This window comes from Arachis hypogaea, chromosome 17, assembly GCF_003086295.3.
Source record: "Arachis hypogaea cultivar Tifrunner chromosome 17, arahy.Tifrunner.gnm2.J5K5, whole genome shotgun sequence".
In the NCBI taxonomy this organism is placed as follows: Eukaryota; Viridiplantae; Streptophyta; class Magnoliopsida; order Fabales; family Fabaceae; genus Arachis; species Arachis hypogaea.
In genome coordinates this window covers 8,908,666-8,929,998 of record NC_092052.1, presented here as the reverse complement: position 1 = coordinate 8,929,998, position 21,333 = coordinate 8,908,666, and the positions used below count along the sequence as shown (strand labels likewise).

Genomic DNA, 21,333 nt, shown 5'->3' with positions numbered 1-21,333 from the left:
ATTTTGGCCAGCATGTAACCAGCAGAGAAAGGTGAGCCATTGGATGAAATCTCACACCATCAAATCATCATTGATGGCTACCAATCACAAATATTGCTGGCCCCCTAGCATTGCTCTAAAAATAATATCTAAAGTTTAAAAGATAATATATCTAAAATTCATAATATCTGATTTTATTCTTATTTAACTCCAAATAAAAAATAATTATAATTTATTCAATTTAATATTTATAACAATAATAAAATCACTATTATATAAGTCATTTAATTTAAAATAGTATAATTTATAATTATAATCTATATATATATTACCCACAAATAAATTAAAAAATTAACATTAAAGTCATGAAAAAAAGGGTTCTGTTGCTTCGTCGCCACTTACATATAGTTAATAAGGAAGCGAAGCCCAAACGAAGTCACAAAATAACAAAAAAGAAGTGTTCCTAACTCCTAGCATTGCATTGCACCCCTAACATCAATTCCCTCTTGTAGAGGCCTAAGTGGTCATGTCAGTTTCACACTTTCACGAAGAGAATTAGGAACGTGTTTGGCATGCATTTTTATTATTTTATTTTATAATTTTTTTTGTTTTTAAGATTAACATAATTAAAAATTTTAAAATAAAATAAAAATTTTAATTATTTTATTATTTTATTAAATTTATAATTAAATTTTTATATTTTTTAATTTAATTTTACACTATTTTTAATTTTGTAATTAGATTTTTTTTATTGAACAGTTGGATATCAATTCTTAATAAATACATGGTAATGGTTTCTATATATGTTGAATAAGTTCCACCATCTCTCATCATCATAGTTTTTGATACCTTCCTTGCTTCATATAAAATTTTTTTTCCTGTCAGGAGACATGGTAGCACTACTAAGTGGTAAAATTAGTATTGAAGTTGTGATTCAAGTAGCGGCTTCAAAGTTCTTTAATGTTTTGGCAAAGCAATTCCACAATGTTCCAAACATTTGTGAAAGAATTCATGGATCCAAGTTGCATGAAGGTGATGACTGGCACAGCACTGATTCAGTTAAACAATGGACTCTTCTCATAGGTAATTAACCTTTTGATTTATAAACTCTAAATAAATTATTCATTAATGAAAAAACGAAGGACCACCAATTAATTATTTTCTTTTTTTTTCCGTAATTTAAGAATTATCAATTTATTTTAAGAGTAAATATTCAAATTAGTCTCTAAAAAATTGTAAATTGGACACTTTAATCTTCAATAAATTTTTATTATTTTAGAGATTCTTGAGATGAATTGATTCTTTTATAAAAATGACTAATTTGTCTTAATATTTATTGAGATTTAAACTTCATATAATAATAATAATAATAATAATAATAATAATAATAATAATAATATCTGTAAGGATTTTCAAAAACTTCTAAAGTAATAAAAATTTATTAGAAACAAAAATTCATGGTTGATTTAGAATTTATTGAGACCAATTTGAATATATATATTTTTTAAAATTTGCCTATTTAGGTTAATTAAGAGAGACAATTTTTGAACTCGCAAGAAGAAGTTAACCAACTAACCTTTTTGTTTATTCCTACTTACTCTTTTTCTTGTTTATTATTCTTTCTTTTTCTCTATGTATGTATAAGCAGATGGAAAAGTGAAAACATTAAAGGAGAGAATTGAAGCCATTGATGAAGAGAACAAATCAATCATTTACCAAGTCTTTGATGACGATATCAGTGAGCACTATAAGGTCTTTAAGTTCATCCTTCAAGTGAATGAGAAGAATGATGAATGTGCTTGTGTCAAATGGAGTATTGAATATGAGAAGATCAATGAGAATGTTGAAACTCCATATGCATACTTGGACTTCGAGGAGAAGATTACTAAGGATATTGCTGATCATGTTCTCAAGGCATAGCTCCAACAATCTATTTATCGAATTTTTAATAATTAAATATTTGAACGATAAGGATGTTCTCATTCTTCTTATGAATGTGCTTTATGTTATTTGATGATTTCCTGTTGAATGTAATAACTTAATAAGCAGTGAATTTCTCTATTGTATTACCAGATTATATTATCTAGATATCCCTTAAATTTGATTTTATTTCTTAAACAGTGGAGAGATTAGATCCGAAAATCGCATAGAAATTTTAAAAGATTATGGTAAAATTATATTTCTTTAAATATAAGATTTATTCAGAAATGCTATTTATACATTAAAATTTCACTAAAATCAGCCACCAATAATGTATTTGTATATAAATACATATGTGGTTTAATTTATTTTCAATGTATATTTTTATTATAACATGTATTTTATACTGGTAGTTAACTTTAATAACTGATTTTAGTGTACATGTAGCATTACTCAAGGTTATTTAATTTAGCCAAAATTAAATAGATATGTTGAAAACACGAAATTATAGCAAATTCTTTCATTTTTATTTTAAATTATCATTCAACTTAAAATAATAACTAAATTTTCATTTAATTAATTTTTAGATAATCCTTCTTAAATATTATTTTAAATATTTTTTAATATTATCTTAGTTCGTATTTCAAATAAAATGATCATATCACTGAATCACTTTCAGCTAGATTTATTACTGAATTGTGATGTCTATCTCTATACTTTCATTTTCATTGTTATTTTTCATATTGGAGTGGGGGAGTGTCCCATTTTTCTCAAATTTAAAAATAATTTTTCTCTTATATATCATGTTTTTGACAATCTGAATATTAATTTTTCTGAATTTAACTACTTTTCAGATCCTCCACTCCATTATTGTTAAAATTTTATGTATATCTTAGCTTTTTCCACAAAATTGATTAAAATTTTAAATAATAAATTAACCAAAAGAAAAATAATATGAATGAGGAGTCAATCACTAAAAAATATATGTAATATTATTAACTTTCAGACATAAAACAAAATCTAACAACGAATAATGAAAATATAAATGCTTTACAATATATATTATGTAATTCTATTTTATTAAATATAAGAAGTAGTTGTACATAATAAATTATGATAAAATAATTTATCTATTGTATTTGTTATTGAATTAAAACCAATAGAAATATTTTTAAATATAATTTTATTTTTAATTTCTCTGTGTTATAAGTGTCAACAAAATTCTTGGTTTTTTTTTTCAAAGTTGATAATTTTATCAAAATATTTTTTATCAAAAATTTAAATTAAATCATGTATAAAGATAATAAATGTTTCTAAAAAGAATTTTAAAAATTTGATTTAATTTTACACATACCTCGTGGGAAGCAAGGCAGTGCATGCAGCTGTTTGTGAGGAGCATGATGCAAAATTGAAGAAACAAAATTGAAGCAGCCAACTAATAATAACCATATATTATGATATATCATCATTTCAATAATTGAGATGGCAATGATTGTGGCTAGCTCTTTATTTCTATACGTGGGCCTTCCGCTGATGCCAAAAGCGAGAGAACAATAACATATATAATATTAAAAATTATATAAAAAATTATATAATATAAGATATATTATAAAAATATATTGATAGAGAATATATTTTAGAGTATAAAAAATATGTTTGTATTATCGTATCATAAAATTTATCGATAATAGAATTTGTGTCAAATTTTTTTGTAATTTTTTTAATATAATTAAAAGACAATTAGTAAGAAATTCATCTTTTATTTTATTTTTGAGTTATTTTTTACAATATTCATAATTAAAAAAGATCTCTTAGTTATAACAATTAAAACAAAGAGAATTAATACCAAATGAATAAAAAAATGGTTACAAAAAAATTCACTATATGAAATTTGAAAATTTTTATTTAATTAAAAAATATTAATAATAATATTTTTTTATATTTTTTAATGTTGTTACTTATTTGTTTAGATATCATTAATATTTAAATTGAATTAAATTTTTATTTATATTAAACTAAATATTAAATAATTTTTTTAAATTAAAGTATATATAAGGACAAATCACTTATTTAAGCTAAGGGGATAAAAAAATTACACGAATAAGCCAAATTAAAAATTTTTTCATGAATCAACCAGTTCACATTTTTATATAGTTCGAATCAGTCTAATTCGAACTTCATCTACATGTAATTCGAATCATACTGATTCGAATTACCTACACACGAACACACCCACTAATTCGAATCAGGTTGATTCGAATTACACACAGACATGAACATAGTAATTCGAATTGGGTAGATTTGAATTACTCAATTTAAAATTTTTTTTAAAAAAATTTAAAAATAACTTAAAAAAAATTAATAATTTTAAAAATTAAAAAATGTATATTTTATTTCATACATTAAAAAAAAACCAAACAAAATATTTAATTACGAGACTTCTTTAAAATATTAATGAGTTATCAATTCGAATTCCATATAATACTCTATTACCCATTTTTAATAGCTCATGAATATTTTTTAATAAATTTTTTTAATAAATTCATTTGAATTATATGGTAAGATATTACATGATTCGAATTACGCATGTGGAAGTTCGAATCACTCTGATTCGAATTATATGATGAGCAATTCGACTTTTATACAATACTCTTCTACTCATTCTTGATAGCTCATTAATATTTTTTAATAAATTTATTTAATATTTTTCTATACAATACATTTTTTAAGCCATTTTTTTAAAATTATTTTGTATGGAATAGCATATATTTTTTAATTATTTTGTATGGAATAAAATATTTTCTTTAATTTCTAAATTATTATTGACTATGTAGAGTATTTTTTTTTTTTAAATTTGAGTACATGCATGTATTTACCTAAGTCATTAGAACATTACAAATTTTTATAGTACTCCTAACATTTTTTAAGCCATTTTTAAAAATTATTTTGCATAGAATAAAATATTTTTTGTAGTATAATTGAAATAAATTTATTAAAAAATATTCATGAGCTATTAAAAATAGACAACAGAGTATTGTATTATATGAAATTCAAATTGATAGCTCATTAATATTTTAAAGAAGTCTCGTAATTAAATGTTTTGTTAGTTTTTTTTAATGCATGAAATAAAATATATATTTTTTAATTTTTAAATTATTACTAGAGAAATATATATTTTTAAATTTTTTTAAAATTTTTTTTAAATTGAGTAATTCGAATCTACCCAATTCGAATTATTATATTCACGTATTTGTGTATAATTCGAATCAACCTAATTCGAATTAGTGTGTATACCTGATTCGAATTAGTGGGTGTGTGCGTGTGTAGGTAATTCAAATCAGTATGATTCGAATTACATGTAGATAAAATTCGAATTAGGCTGATTTGAACTATATAAAAATATGAACTGGTCAATTCATAAAAAAAATTTTGATTTAACTTATTCGTATAATTTTTTGATCCCCTTAGTTTATGATTTACCCTATATATAATAATTTATTACTATTAATTTTTTTAAAAAATGTTGAAGGCCGAGACCTCTATTCGGTCCTCTTATATCCGTCCCTGGGTGTAAAGTTCTCATTGTCACTTTCAGATGTATGCTTTTTTTTTTTTGGTGACTAAACAAGGAAAGAAACAAAGCAAAAACTATTCTAAATCCGAGCGGATGATTCGTTGGAGATCAACACTAGGCTCAGACCAAATAACATGATTAGAGTTACTCTTGGCACCATATTTAGCCATCCAATCCGCAGCTCTATTTGCTTCTCGGGACACCCATTCAACGTGAACAAGCCAAGGACGAGATAAAAGCTCCTGAATCTTGTGAACCAAATCTGTTACTTCAGATGGATACCCACTTGTAAGCTCATGCATGATGGGCAGAATGTCAAGGCAATCTGTTTCACATATAATATCCCTCAAACCGCAATCCCAAGCTAAAACCAGCCCCCTCCAAGCAGCAAATAATTCACATCTGATTATAGACCAAGGGGGAATGCTTCCAGAGCAGCCCGAGATCCAATCTCCCTTAGAATCTCTAATAATACACCCAAATCCCGCTAAATTTGAATCCATATACAAGCTTGCATCACAATTAACTTTAAAACTATTGCCTACCGGTGGTTCCCAACACAGGCAATTTCGGAGAGACCTAAAGGCATTGCTTCGATTCCTGTAAACCTGTAAGTCCTTGGCGGTAATTCTGGCCAAGGCAACAACCTTATGGTCTGTCCAAGGGTTGTCAGTGTTGAATATGTCATTGCACCTATGTCTCCATACCCACCAAAGCCCTGCACCAAAGGACGCCTCATTGTTAGCCAAGGCCTTCCGAAACCACTCTTCAAGAGCAGTACCAGCCGTCGAGTCCAGGATACTAGGATCCAACATATACCAGATTGCCTTTGATCGTTCACAGTCTCTAAGGCAATGCTCCATAGTCTCCTGCGCCTTGTTACATCTCTTACACATATCTGAAGAAGCTAAATGCCGCTTGAATCGAAAGGTCTCAGTTGGTAGAGCATCATGTAAGCTAAGCCACATAGTAAATTTGAACTTCTCTGGAATGTTTGTGTTCCACAACCAGTTCCAATTACTGTTGGCATTCCAATTTAATGTTTTCTTTAATAACCATCTGTAACCCTCCCTTGCACTATACTTTTTTGTTGCTGCAGGCCACCACTCCCACTGTGGCTCCAACTCAGTCAAACTAGGATATCTCAGACCACAAATAAACTGCTTAATCTCATGCGGAATAGGCGTGGTAAGACTATCAACCTCCCAAGACACCCCTTTCCACAAGTCAGCCACCATGAAATCTGATTCAGAAATATGTACATAAGGAACAAGGTTGCAAAGCTTACCAAAAGGAGTCCACTCATCATACCAAACTGATTTGTGGACATCTCCAATATTCCAATGAAGCCCTTCCTTGAGATGCTCATAGGCACTAACAATGTTCTTCCAGGTAGCCGATGAAGAATTTCTACTGTTTCCGTTCATACCAGATTGATTCCTGAGATATTTATGCTTCAGAACCTGCACCCATAACTTCTCACTATTATTTAGACAATCCCATACCAACTTTCCCAGAAGCGCCATGTTAGCACAGGAAGTATCCCTAATACCCAATCCTCCTGCCTTTTTAGGAGTTATGGCGACCTCCCACCTGACCAGAGGCAGTCCTTTTCCAGTCGCTTGGCCTTTCCAAAAGAATTGTCTCATCAAGGAATCAATTTTATTACATGCATACTTCGGGAGAAGAGAAATTTGCATTTCATAAACTGGGATAGAGGCCATAACCGATTTAACAAGACAAAGCCTCCCTGCCTTATTCAGTAGGCGTCCTTTCCAACTGGAGAGCTTTCTCGAAATTTTTTCAATAATCTCCTTAGCCATCTTCCTGGAAGCTCTGGCATGACCGATGTTAATTCCCAGGTATTTACCCAAATCATTGCAGAACCGGATGTTAGAGACCCCTGAGAGAACCTCTTTTCTCCTCTCCGACACCCTCTTGGAACACTGGGCCTTTGACTTATGAAGATTTACCTTTAAACCTGACGCTCTAGAAAACAAGTCCAAACAATGCATGACCTCTATTATTTGAGCTTTTGATGCCTTACAGAAAAGCAAAAGATCATCTGCAAACATCAAATGAGAGAGTCGTGGTCCATTCCTAGAAACCGCAACTGGGTTCCACAAACCTTGGGAAACTCTATGAGAGATAAAGCAGGCAAGCATTTCCATACAGAGTACAAATAGATAAGGAGACATAGGATCTCCTTGCCTCAACCCTCTCTTCGGATTGAAATTTTGGAGCCTGTTCCCATTCCACAAAACTGCCAACGAAGAGGAAGTCACACAATTCAATATAAGATTAATGGTAGCCTTTGGAAACCCAAACCGGACCAAAGTAGCTTCCAGAAAACGCCAGTCTACCCTGTCATAAGCTTTTTCCAAATCAATCTTGAATGCCATGGTCCCTTTTCGAGACTTGGTGTTCCTCATGAAGTGCATAATCTCTTGAGCAATGATAATATTCTCTGTGGTTCCTCTTCCTGGAATGAACCCTCCTTGCAAAGGACCAATGATCTCCGATAGGAAAGGTCTGAACCTGTTAACTAGAACCTTTGTGACAATTTTATAAATTACATTACATAAGCTAATAGGCCGAAACTCCCGTAAGGAAGAGGGAACTTCCACTTTAGGAATTAGAACAATGAGAGTATCGAAAATAGCCGCATTCAATGGCTCACCCTCAAAGGCTCGCTTGACCAGTCTACACACATCGTTGCTAAGAGAGTCCCAGAACTCTTTGTAGAAAATTGCTTGAAATCCATCTGGCCCTGGGGCTTTAAATGAACTCATGGTCATCACAGCTCTTTTAACCTCTTCAGACGTCACCGGTTCCACTAACTTTTGACAAGCCTCAGTACTAAGAGACGGGCAAGGAAAAGGCCCCATGGCGTCCAGGTCAATATCCTCCCTTGTAGAAAAGAGCTTTTGAAAGAAAGAATTTGCCGCCAGTTCTAGAGTCGTAGTCTCCGTGGTCCAAGACCCATCCTCCAAAAATAACCCATGAATTTTGTTCCTCTTTCTCCTGATAACTGTCTGCAGATGAAAAAATTTTGTATTTCTGTCTCCACATCTCACCCATTGTTCTCTAGATTTTTGATACCACAACAACTCTTCTTGAAGAAGGACAGCATTCAGTTCCTGATGCAAAACTTGCTCTTTGATCCTAAGCTGTTGATCCTCCCGACTTTCCAGAGTAATCTGAACGTCATTCAAAAGCCTCTCCAACTCCCTTTTCTTAACAAAAATATTGCCAAAAACCTTTTTATTGAAGCTAGTTGCATCTTTTTGAACCTCCAACAAACATTTAACTACATCCGGAGCTCCTCTATTCCAAGCTGTATCAACAACATTCCTAAAAAGAGGATGAGTCATCCACGCAGCCTGGAATCTGAACGGACGATGGCCCTTGGTAGCCCTCTTTGCCATCTTGCACCTAGTGAATAATGGGCAATGATCAGAGTGAAGGCGCGCCAGCACCTCAGTATAAGCCTCTGGAAACATTAGTCGCCAGTCCTGGTTGATGACTGCTCTATCAAGCTTCTTGGCCACCTGCACCCCACCTTTCACCTTCCTGTACCAAGTGAATCTTCTCCCAATAGCCCCCATATCAAACAGCCCACAATCCTCCAATGTTTCCGCAAATTGTTCTGCTCTGGCAAGTCTAAATTGCCCCCCTCTAACTTCACTCTGCAACAAAACATCATTAAAGTCCCCTAACACAATCCAAGGTCCGTGGATCATATTAGCAATCCTTGTCAAGTCACCCCACAGTTCTTTACGCCGATGTATATGCGGATTAGCATACACCGCACTGCAGTAACTAGATGTATTGCCCATAGTGATTTCAAAACTGATACATTGATCAACTACATCCAATACTCTCACAGAAATATTTGAATTAGAACATAGAACCCAGATACCCCCACTATGGCCATTAGCCTCAACAATACCAACATCCTGGTAACCTAGATTATTCCAAAAAGATTTCATCCTCTCGAAAGCAATATGGGTTTCAAACAGAATGAAAAAAGTAGGATGAAATTTATTCGCTAACTCCTTACTATGAACCCGGGCCAATTTATTAGAGGCACCTCTAATATTCCAAAATAGAAAGCTTAAATCTAAATAATCCATAAAACAATTTGTATTGTAAAAAGGACCAACCTCAGCTGAAGTCCCTAACGAGATGATGAAGATCTACCATCATATCCCCCTGAGCCTTGCTTGTCCTTGTCCGGTTGTTGCCCAGTCTGTCTGTGTCCCTCCACTGACAACCCTTCCAATTTGCCGATTTGCTGCTTGCTGGTGTCGCCAAGGCAGTCCGGAGTCGACGGCGAATTCTGCAAAGAAGAAGGGCGCAACCTCTTGTGTCCGTTTTTGATAATGGCAGTGAAAGTCGGCACCGCAACGGAGACAGATTTGCCCTTCACCCCTTGCTGTTTGGAAGATGCCATGCGTGCCTTAGATCCGCTAACCGACCCGGTCTTCACCCCTGATTCGGCTCCTCTCATACGTAGCCCAAAGTCACGGTTCTGGTCCAATTTCTGATTTGAGCGCACCGGCATTTTATCTTTAGATGTTTGTTGGGCTTTGTTTGATTGACTCAATTTTTCTCTCCTTTTGCCGCTGACTTTGGTCCAGCCAGCCTCATTTTCCAAATGTTGGGACCCCACTTCCTTCCCATGCAACGTATCATCTAATTCCTCCCTAATTTCTGCAACTATCACTGACTCTTTGGGATTGCATCCAAATTCAAAAATTTTCTCTTTTGAAGCTTCCTGTGGCTGCACCACCCGGGCCGCCGTCTCGGTCACTGATGTTTCCTTTCGATCCACCCTTTCCGAATCTATTGGGGTCATTCTGCAGTCAGTTGCTGGATGCCCGAAACAATTGCACTTGTCACAAATAAGGTGTAAGCATTCATACTCCACCTTATATTCAAACTCATCGACAATCACACTCCGGACCACCGGCAAACCAAGATTAATTTGCACGCAAGCCCGAGCAAATTTTCCCCTTTCCGCCAACTTTGTAGCCAGATCCACCTTGACTGGTCTTCCCACAGCAGAAGCGATTCTCATCATGGCTTTATCCTGATAGTACCATATGCTCAAACCAGAGATTCGAATCCAAACCATAGTCTCCCCGAAAGTGTCCTCACAAGGTTTAAAATCCGGTGTCCATGGCTTGACCGCAATATAGTGACCGAAGATCATCCATGGCCCCCCTAGTAAAACCTTCTCTCGATCGTCCATGCGATCAAATTTAACGAGGAAGTACCCAAAACCCACATCCAAGATTTCATATCCACCGGTGATCCTCCATACCCCTTTCAATTTGTGAAACATGGCCGTGTAACTAAGGTTTTTTCCAAGAACCTTAATCACAATTGCTTCCTTGTATGGTTCAGAAAGGATGTTCCTAGCCTCTTCGGAGAAGCAAACTCTTGGAGGCATAGGATCTCCTTGTTTTCCAGTGACCACTGCCATGGAATCCTCATCTAGAGCTTCAGCCCGATTTATCCCTGTGGCTACCGTAGAACCAATAACCTTGTCACGGAACGAAATCTTGGAAGTCACCCTGGAACTAAGGTCGCCCTTACTTGATCCCTCCTTCACACCTGATGCAAACCCTCCCACACTCTCCCCCTTATCTCTTTCGATGGCATGGCCATCTTCTTCACCGTGTTTCACCCTCAAACGCTCTCTCCCGCTCTCTCCTTCTCTCATTCTCTCTGAGTACGGAGTACGTACTCTTTCTCTGCTAGAGATTTTTTTTTCTTTCTTTAGATGTATGTTTAAATTATATGCAAGTACACTTAAATATATTAACAAGTTAATGTATAACATGTTAAGTTAGTTTTTTGGCATGTCACTGGTAATTGCTGACGTGTAAGATGAAATTTGTCGCATAACAAGTTGGGGGTAATATATCAGCAGAAAATGATTAGAAAGTCTAATTTAACCTATATTAATATCTTTTAGAATAAAATTAAATTGTTAAATTTTTCGAACACTAAATTTTTTTATATGTGCCGCCAACTCTACCAATTAGGATTTGGACAAAAAGATCAATTTGGACAAATCGAAAATTATATTTAGCCAAAAATATCCCACTTATCAAACAAATGTTTATACAAAATTGGCTTTAGGTTTACACACTTTCGTGGGCAGATCTAAGACGTAAATTTTTTATTTTGTCCAAGAATGTGTCTGAAAAAAATCTAAAGAGATGAAAGAAGAAGAATCTTTCAAAGGTTGAAAAATAAGTTTTAATTAAGGTTGTAGCTCAAACAATCCCATCATACATATAAGGAGATGTTTTCAACTACTTAGGAGTTTCTATGCCAACAGCTTGAGAGCTTAATAAGTAGTTTTCATTAAAACAGTAATAAGGGAGAAAAAAAATTTACTGGGTCGGCTGAACAAAGTTCTGTAAAGCTAAAGAAAAAGGCAATTTAGAATTTCGAAATTTTGAGACTTTTAATCAAGTTTTATTGGACTAAGCAGGGCTGACGGCTCATCCAAACACCAGGATCACTAGCTATTAAAGCACTCAAAGTAAAATATTATAATCGGATAACTTTTCTAAGATCAGCTATTGGCTAGATACCATTCAAGTTATACATGGCGCAACATATGGTCTTCAAGATGGATACTAAATTTAGGAGATTTTTGGAGGATAGAATCCGATACAACTACTCATATTTGGGGTGATCTGTAGCTTTCTAACCATAACGGTTTTAAAATTTGGAGTACGGTGTTCTTATTTTGATCAGGAAACAACAGTCGACAATTTTATTGACAACCATACCTTGTGTGGAAAGAGAGCCTAATCAGACAGATATTCTATGACTTTGAAGCAACACAAATCCTAAGTCTATCCATTGACATCAATCAGCAACAAGATAATTTTGTATGGAAAAACACAAACTCCAGGTTATATGTAGTAAAGAATGCTTACCATCTTATACGTACGATCATAACCACAATATGCTACAGAATCTAGTGAACACCATTTTAGGCCTCAGTTCTAATGAAAAATGTTATGGAAGATACAAGCTCCAAGACGCACACTTACTTTTGTTTGACAATTACTCTTACAAGGCCTATCTACTAAAAAAAATCTACAAAAAGAGATATTAGTGATTCCACCTTATGTCCCAAATGTTATCTTGAAGAGGAAACTGAAACTCACATTTTCAAAAGCTGTGAATGGTCTCGTTAATTTTGGTGTCTCTCTCCTTTTACTCTCCGAATAGCACACTCTGTAGATCAAACAATAGAAGAATGAATTATTTCACTGTTTTATCATTTTGATAATAATAATAAAAGGGAATTTTTTTGGAGTGCCGCTTTGAGAAAGGAAGATTTTACAGGAAGATTGAGATTAAAGAGAGCAGAGACATTGAAATCAAGGTTTTATAGCTTGAGTAGTGAAAAAGTGAAAAAATATCTTGGTTTGTTACAATGGGTTTTATACATAGCTAGCTAGGGATTGGGATTAGGTGTATGATTACAGATTAGTTAGGCATTAAGCCCAGGGTGTAACTGAATTGTTCTTAGCTGTCATAACTGATTTTACAGCTGAGCCTGGGTGTGGAAGGTTGTGGAAGGTTCTGCATTGTGTACACTAACATGCCTCCTCAAACCAAGGGCCTTCTAAGGATCTGCTTTAAACACTCTGAGCAAGTCCCAAAACTTGAGGAATGCTGCTGCTGAGAGGGGTTTGGTTAGAGTATCTGCGAGTTGGTCTTGTGCTGGGATATGCTGAATGAAGAGCTCCTTATTGGTGACAAAGTCTCTTACAAAGGATTGATTGAGAGCGAAGTGCTTTGATTTGTTGTGTAGAACAGGATTAGCAGACATAAGTACAACACTTTGATTGTCGCAGTATACTACAGGCTTGGCAGAGTATGACATTCTGACCTCAGTGAGCAGATTTTGCAACCAGACTATCTCAGTTACTGCATCTGCAATACCCCTGAACTCTGCTTCAGTGCTGCTCCTTGAGACTGTAGACTGTTTTCTGCTTGCCCACAATACCAGGTTGGGACCTAGGTAGATTCCATTCTCATTGGTGGACTTTCGGTCATCAATTTTGTTGGCCCAGTCTGAATCACAAAAATCATAGACTCTAAAATTTGTGCACTTTCTGAACCTCAGACCATACTGAGTTGTGCCTGAGAGATAACGAAGGATCCGTTTTACTGCCTTCCAGTGAGAGTCAAGCGGGTTGTGAAGAAATTGTGCAACTTTGTTGACTGAAAAGAAAATTTCTGGTCTTGTAATTGTTGCATACTGCAAGCCCCAAACTATTGATCTGTAAAGTGTGGGATTGTGAAAGTTACCATCATTAAAGGCTGACAGCTTAAGAGAAGAGGTCATAGGAGTGGGTACAGGTTTGGCATTGCTCATTTCAGCTCTGTCTAGGAGATCCTGAATGTATTTGCTTTGTTTTAAGGTGACTGTCCCATTGCTGCTGTGTTTGACTTCAATTCTAAGAAAGTAATTCATTTCACCTAGGGCTTTGAGAGAGAAAGTGCTGTGTAACTGAGACATGACAGACTTGATCTCTGACTCTGAGTTGCCAGTTACTAAAATGTCATCCACATAAACTAGGATGTAAGTTGTGGAGGAGGAGGTGAATCTGATAAATAGTGACACATCTGATTTGGTGCTCACAAAACCAAATTTGAGGAGGGTAGAGCTGAGCTTAGTGAACCAGGCCCTTGGAGCTTGTTTGAGGCCATAAAGAGAACGTTGCAATTTGCATACTTGATGCGAGTTTGGAGAGGCAAAGCCTTCGTATTGTTGCATGTATACATCTTCACTAAGGTCACCGTTGAGGAATGCATTGTTGAAGTCGAATTGGTGTATTATCCAGCCTTTTGCAAGGGCAATGCTCAGCATGACTCGAACAGTTGCAGGTCTGACCACGGGACTAAAGATATGTTCATAATCAACTCCTTGCTTTTGGTGAAATCCCTTTGCTACAAGCCTCACCTTATATTTTTGGATTGTGCCATCAGGGTTCTTTTTGACTCGAAAAAACCATTTGCAGCCTATGGGTGTCGAATGGGGAGGTGGATCAACAAGTCTCCATGTGTTATTTTTTATCAGGGCTGAATGTTCTTCTTCCATGGCTTTTCTCCAATGTGGGGTGGCAAGGGCCTGAGTGATGGACTTCGGTAGGTTGCAGGTGAGGTCTGTGATTGAGAGTGTGGCAGTCAGTAGTCTTGGCTTGGTGATACCACTTTTGCTCCTGGTTTGCATGTGGTGTGTATTCTGCACAGTGCTATTGGTCTCAGTTGATGAACCGGTGCAGTGGTGTCGACTGCAGGTTGCACACAAGGGCCAATTTTCACCTGCACAGGGACAGTTTCAAAGGAATCTGCACTTTCAGCAAGGTTAGTTTCAGACTCAGAGTCAATGACATGAATTTGTGTAGGTTATAATGAATCAGATAGAATATTGGTATTAGTGGGAGATGCATCATGAATGTCTATGTAGGGTGCTTGAAAAATGTGGGTACTTGGTGGTATACTTCTCAGTGTTGCTGGTTTGTTGGGAGAGTGCTGTGTGTTGAATAGTGATGGGAAGGGGAATTCGAGCTCATTGAAGATAACATTCCTGGCCATATAGATTCTTCCTGATGGGGATAGGCATTTGTACCCTTTGTGATCAGGGCTATAACCTATGAATATGCACTTGGTGGACCTATGATCTAGTTTATGTTTGTTGTATGGTCTAAGCCAAGGGTAGCAGGCACAGCCAAAGGTTTTTAGGGATTGGTAATCTGGTGTGGTGTTAAACAGGATTTCCAAAGGGGATTTGAGGTTTAGGGTTAGGGTTGGTAATCTGTTTATGAGATAGGTCGCAGTGAGGATAGCTTCATCCCGAAAAGAGAGAGGTAGGGAAGCTTGTGACAAGAGAGTGAGGGAGGTTTCTGTCAAATGTCTGTCTTTCCTCTCTGCACAACCATTTTGTTGATGTGTGTGAGGGCAGGTAAGTCTATGTTGTATGCCTTGGTCTTTGAGGTATTTGGTGAAAGTGTTTGACAAGTATTCTCCTCCATTCTCAGTTTGGAACGCTTTGATTTTATGGCCGGTTTTATTTTCAATAAGGGATTTATACTGATGAAAGGCTGTGAATGTTTGAGCTTTGGTTTGTAGAAGGAAGATGCATGTGTATCTGCTAAAGGCATCAATAAAACAGGCATAATATTTGAACCCGGATTTGCTTGAGTGAGGAGAAGGTCCCCAAAGGTCAGAGAAAACTAGCTCAACGGGTTTAGTGTATTGGGAATGAGATGGTGAAAAGGGGAGTTGGTGGATTTTGTTGGTAGTGCATGGTTCACAAAAGGCAGGGTGCAGCTGGTGGGAGAAAATGGAATGTTGTATTTAGTTAGTATGGTTTTGGTGATTCTTTGGGAGGGGTGTCCAAGTCTTCTGTACCATAGGTCAAAGGAGTTAAGGGTATTTGTTGGAGTTTGTGTGTTAAGGTGATAGGAATGGGCTGTGGTGTTGGGATGTAGTAGGTTGGAAGGAGGGCTATTGGTGTCATTATTGGCAGTGGAGATTGTGTTAAGGTTATTTGTTGGAGTTTGTGTATTAAGATGATGGGAATGGGCTGTGGTGTTAGGATGCAGCAGGTTGAGAGGAGGGCTATTGGTGTCATTATTGGCAGTGAAGATTGTGAGTAATGCTGCAGACCTACTTTCAGTTGCACAATTAGAGAGAGCAGGTTTATTTGTGATAGGATTGACATTAGGAAGTGTAATTACAGTGATAGCAGCATATTTGTTAGAGGGAACACAAGCAGAAGAAATGTTGGAGTAAGCAGGACTATAACATTCAATAATAGCAGCAGATTTGTTTGAAGAAATGGGGGTGAATGATATATTTTTCTTAAGATGTACTACATTAAATGGTATAGGTACATCATAATTTTCTACTTTATTATACAAATGGTATGCATTAGTGTTTATATCATCAGCATTGCTGATTGTATTACACCAGTCACTTGTGTTTTCAACTTGGTGTGTGTTGTTGTTTGTTCCTTTCTCTTTTTCACTTTCTCTTGTCATATTGTTGTTGCTTGCTGCTTTTTCATTTTTATTTTGTGCTTTCCTATCCATAGTAACAGTGTTTGCATTTATTTTCTTTTTCTGTTCAGCACCAAGAGCTTGTGTAGCTAGCGCTTTATTTGGCTGTGAAGCAAGTGCTTTATTTGGTTTGGTATCTGAATGTCAGTGAACCTATATAGACCATTCTTAAGTTTGCCTTGGAGCAGAATCCTCTTGGACTCCTGGCATTCAACAGCACATATATAAGGCCAAAACTTGAAGAACACACCATTATCTAATGCAAATTTGGAGACACTGACTAAGTTTTTTGAAATGATAGGTACATGAAGCAAATTCTGGAGTTTAAAAAACTTGTTTGACATAGATGCATGCATGATAGACCTCCCAATATTAGCAATACTCATACCTTTTTCATTACCTCCAAACACTTGTTCAGGTCCTTGGTATTCTGAGCTGTGGAGTAGATTCATCTGGTCAAATGTGAGATGGTGAGAGGCTCCAGAGTCAGGGTACCAGCCATTGTCAAAGTTGTTTGTGGCGAGCAGTGCTTGAGGAGTATTTCGATTGCTTGTGGTTGCTTGTTGTTGATTCTCTTGGTAGGGTTGTTGTGGCTGTTGGTAAGAAGCATGTGAGGGTTGTTGATGGAATGTGTTGTTTGGTGGTGGAGGGCCACCACTGGGGTTGTGGAGGTGAGGATTTTGGTAATGTTGGTTGCATAGGTGAAAGCATTGCCAAACTATGTGGCCAATTCTTCCACATAGCTGACATTGGGGTTTGCTTCCTGACCACCAAGATCTTCCTCCTCTGAAGTTTCTTTCTCTGCCTCGCCTTTCAGATTGGCCTCTGGCATAGTAGCCTTCATAGGATTCTTCTGCTAAAAATTCACAGCTTGCCTTGCTTGATCGTGATTCTTTTTCAGCTAGATTTGCATGAACCATAGTGAGATCTGGTTTTCTGAATCTCTCATTTACCTCTTCTTGTGTAAGAAGCTGCGATTCAAGCTCACTGACAGTCATTGAGTCTATTCTTGAATTTACCATGGTGATAAACGCACTAAATTCTTCATCTAATCCTCCTAGCACGAAATCAAAATGTTCTTCTTTTGAAAGTGGAGCACCAAGCGCAGATAGAGAATTGACTACCTTGTTGACTTTGGCTATGTATTCGATTACCGTTGCACCTTGTTTCTTGATCATCTTTAACTGTGCCTTTAACATTCTTATCTTTGATTTTTGCCTGGCTGTGAAGTATTCTTTCAGTGATGCCTAAATTTCGTGCACATAGTCATATTCAACAACTCTATTCACGAAGACTTCGTTCATGGCAGAGAGCATCCACACGACCAAGCACTCATCACGTTGTTCCTATGCTTCAAATTCTTGTGAGACCTTTCCTTCAGCTCGATCTTGTTCTGAGTTGAATTTTTTGGGAATTGCCTGTGCAGTGATGTGACTTTGTAACTTGTTTGCTTTGACACATGCAAGAGCCTGTCGCTTCCACGCTTTGAAATTATCTTCATCCAGTTTGATTGTGGCTGGGAAGTTCCTGATTGACGCCATTGAAGCTTGCTGTGTTGCCTGAGCTGATGAAGCGGAAGGAGTGTGGTGATCCATGGATCAGAACCGAAGCTCTGATACCATGAAAAGTACCAGAAGCTTTGAGAAAGGAAGATTTTACAGGAAGATTGAGATTAGAGAGAGTAGAGACATTGAAATCAGGGTTTCATAGCTTGAGTAGTGAAAAAGTGAAAAAATATCTTGGTTTGTTACAATGGGTTTTATACATAGCTAGCTAGGGATTGGGATTAGGTGTGTAATTACAGATTAGTTAGGCATTAAGCCCAGGGTGTAACTGAATTGTGCTTAGCTGTCATAACTGATTTTACAGCTGAGGCTGGGTGTGGAAGGTTGTGGAAGGTTCTGTATTGTGTACACTAATACCTTCATGCTTTGTGGTGAAATAGAAATCAAACAATTTTTAAAAATCGTACCTTCGATCTTATGTATTTGGTACGTAATGCGGTGCGTAGGGTTACGGATTACGTCACTGCTCAACAACCTTCTTCTGTAGTACCTGCATCTGGTAGCAACAATGACACTACCTGGGAATCACCTCCACCGCATATATACAAAATTAATTTCGATGCCTTTTTTTTTACGGACGAAAATGCAAGAACGGGGTTGGTGGGAGGTAATACCGGGGCAGCGGCGGTGATTCGCAATGATAACGATAACATCATGATCGCAACAACATGTTCCTCCAAAAAGTGACATCGGCTAAGGAGGCAGAGGCTTTTGCGTGTTTCCTTGCACTCAAATTAATATTAGACCGTGATTTTTCTAATATTGTGATAGAGGGGGATAATCTTTAAATAGTGCAGGTCCTAATGCATACTGACCTCCCAAACAATTAGTTTGGACTCATTATTTCTAATTGTAAAACTATTTTGAGAAATTTCAGATCTCATTATATTTCACATGTAAAAAAAAAAGGTAACTTAGTGACCCATAGGTTGGCACTATTGTATTTCTCTATCTCCAAAGAGGTTTGGATATAAAGAGGCTCCACACGATATTTTTAATTTGGCCTACTTAGATGTCTTGAATTTTTTTAGTCACTATTAATAATATATATACCTTCTTTCCAAAAAAAAAGAAATTTATATGCATCTTTTAAAGACTAATAGAAACATGATGTAATATGTTGACCTAAGATACATATAAAAAGAACAAAAAAATAATTGAAAAAACAACAATAAAATATTATCCTATTATTTGAAATTGGTTACATAGGTCTAACGACATTATTGAATCTTATCGTATATTACATGTTTATAATGAAATTGTTTACAAATAAAAAAATTTAGGTAACATATATTTTATAAGATCAGAATATAAATTAAAATTGTTATTAATAAAAATTTCAATCTTTTTATTTTAATAAATACACGACAATTACATTAGAAACTAAACTTTATACATCTTTTCTATAATACTAAACCCGAAAAAAAAAATAGAGACATGCATGAACGAACTTGTAAGAAATAAAAGATTAATGATTAATAATTTTGTTAATTAATATATAGTCTTTGTTATGCCTATATTTATCTATCTTAATTGATGGTATGAAATCAAACGACAAATGGTAAGAGATAATTACACGTAAGGAAAGTGTTGAAGCCATTGATGAGGAGATAATAACAGCCACATAGAAGCTCTAGGATGGAGATATCGCGGTAAAGACTAGAAGAAGGTCTTTAAGCTCATCCTTCAAGTGAGTCACAAAGTTGATGGCGGTGCTTATGTTAAATGCACCATTGAATATGAGAAAATCAGGAGGATCTTGAAGCTCCGATCCATATAAAATTATTTGTGATGGAAGATGTCATGAAATTATTTGTCCTAAAAATTTAAATTAATAAAAACATGTAATATGAATAATTATATCTCTAATAAAGTTTCAAAAGCTCTTTTTTCATGTGATTGAAAAAGCATGATGGTCATGCTGCCTCCTCAGTTAAATTTACTCGAGTACGAGAAAATCAATGAGAATATTGAAACTCCATATGGTTTCTTGGAAATCTTTGGCAAGACTGCTAAAGATCTTGATGTTCATCTTCTCAAGGCATAGAGGTCCATGCAACAGCTCTTTATTATGAAGAATCTCGTCAACTAAATTAAAAATGGCTGGTGGTTATTATGAACTTTTCTCTATTAAATAATAATTACAATAATATAATTTATCTTGGACATGAACAAATAAATAAGGATGGTTGGTTCATCTTTAATTTTCATCATCCTTGGTGATTTACAGTTGTAATCTTCTATTATTCTTATGTATGCATTACTTTAATATTTTTTCAAAATTTTAAAATAATTTTAAACTTGTTAGCCTCTTTAATTTTTTTATCTTCTCCACCATTGCTACCGCCTCTTGCTCATCCCCTAAATCTGCTTCACGGTTGCTCCATCACCCTACACTCTAAATCTGTTGAGTTGTCGACACTATGAAGCTCCTTTCTCTCTCTCCCTCATCATATTTGTCTTTGTTGCATATCTAGCACTGAGTTTGTCAAAATAGACAAAATCTATTGGTCCATTTATTTTTGTTTAAACGGATAGATCTTTGTCATTAAAAGTAGATCTGTAAAAACTAAATATTAAATGACCTTAGTCGATTAAGCTGTAAAAAAATGAGTTAGAGGGGCTAACATGCAGTTAGAAATAAGAGACTAAACTGGATACAGACGAAACTGCAAACGGAATTTCCATAAGAAAATATAAACGGAATTGTCGGAAGAGTGGCCAATTATCGAAAAACTGCTGAAAAAATGATGAGCTACTGAAAAAGTGACAAAGTGTAAAGAGATGGTAGACTATCGAAAGGTGACGAAAAATATATGATTTCTCTATGAGAATAAGTAAGTAGTGAATGAGTTAATCGGTTATGTGAGAAAGCATCAAAGTATTGATAAAAGAAAAAGAAAAAAAATAGTACGGAAGAAAAATATGAAAAATACAGTGATTCATCAGAGGAAAAACAACCTATTATCTTCAAGGAGGATACCATGACTCTGATACTATGCTAGAAATAAGAGACTAAACTGGAGAAAGGATTTGTGTATTATTAAGTGTGTTTAAATTGTCTGAAATAATATAATATAGAAGTGTATTTATAGGTGATAAGAGAATTGAAATAATAAAAACGTAATATTTTATAATAAATATAATAAATATTTAGATATGCTAAATAATTCTAATGAATGTTAAT

The 21,333-nt window shown here is 35.2% G+C and overlaps 1 protein-coding gene across 1 annotated transcript; it reads left to right on the top strand.

Annotated features, from left to right (window-relative positions):
* Window positions 1–411: 411 nt before the first annotated feature.
* On the top strand, window positions 412–2,083 carry LOC112767029 (MLP-like protein 43). The gene is made up of 2 exons (XM_025812912.2): window positions 412–1,062; window positions 1,628–2,083. The coding sequence occupies exons 1-2, from the start codon at window positions 870–872 to the stop codon at window positions 1,897–1,899; spliced, it is 465 nt and encodes a 154-aa protein (XP_025668697.1). The 5' UTR covers window positions 412–869; the 3' UTR covers window positions 1,900–2,083.
* Window positions 2,084–21,333: the final 19,250 nt, after the last annotated feature.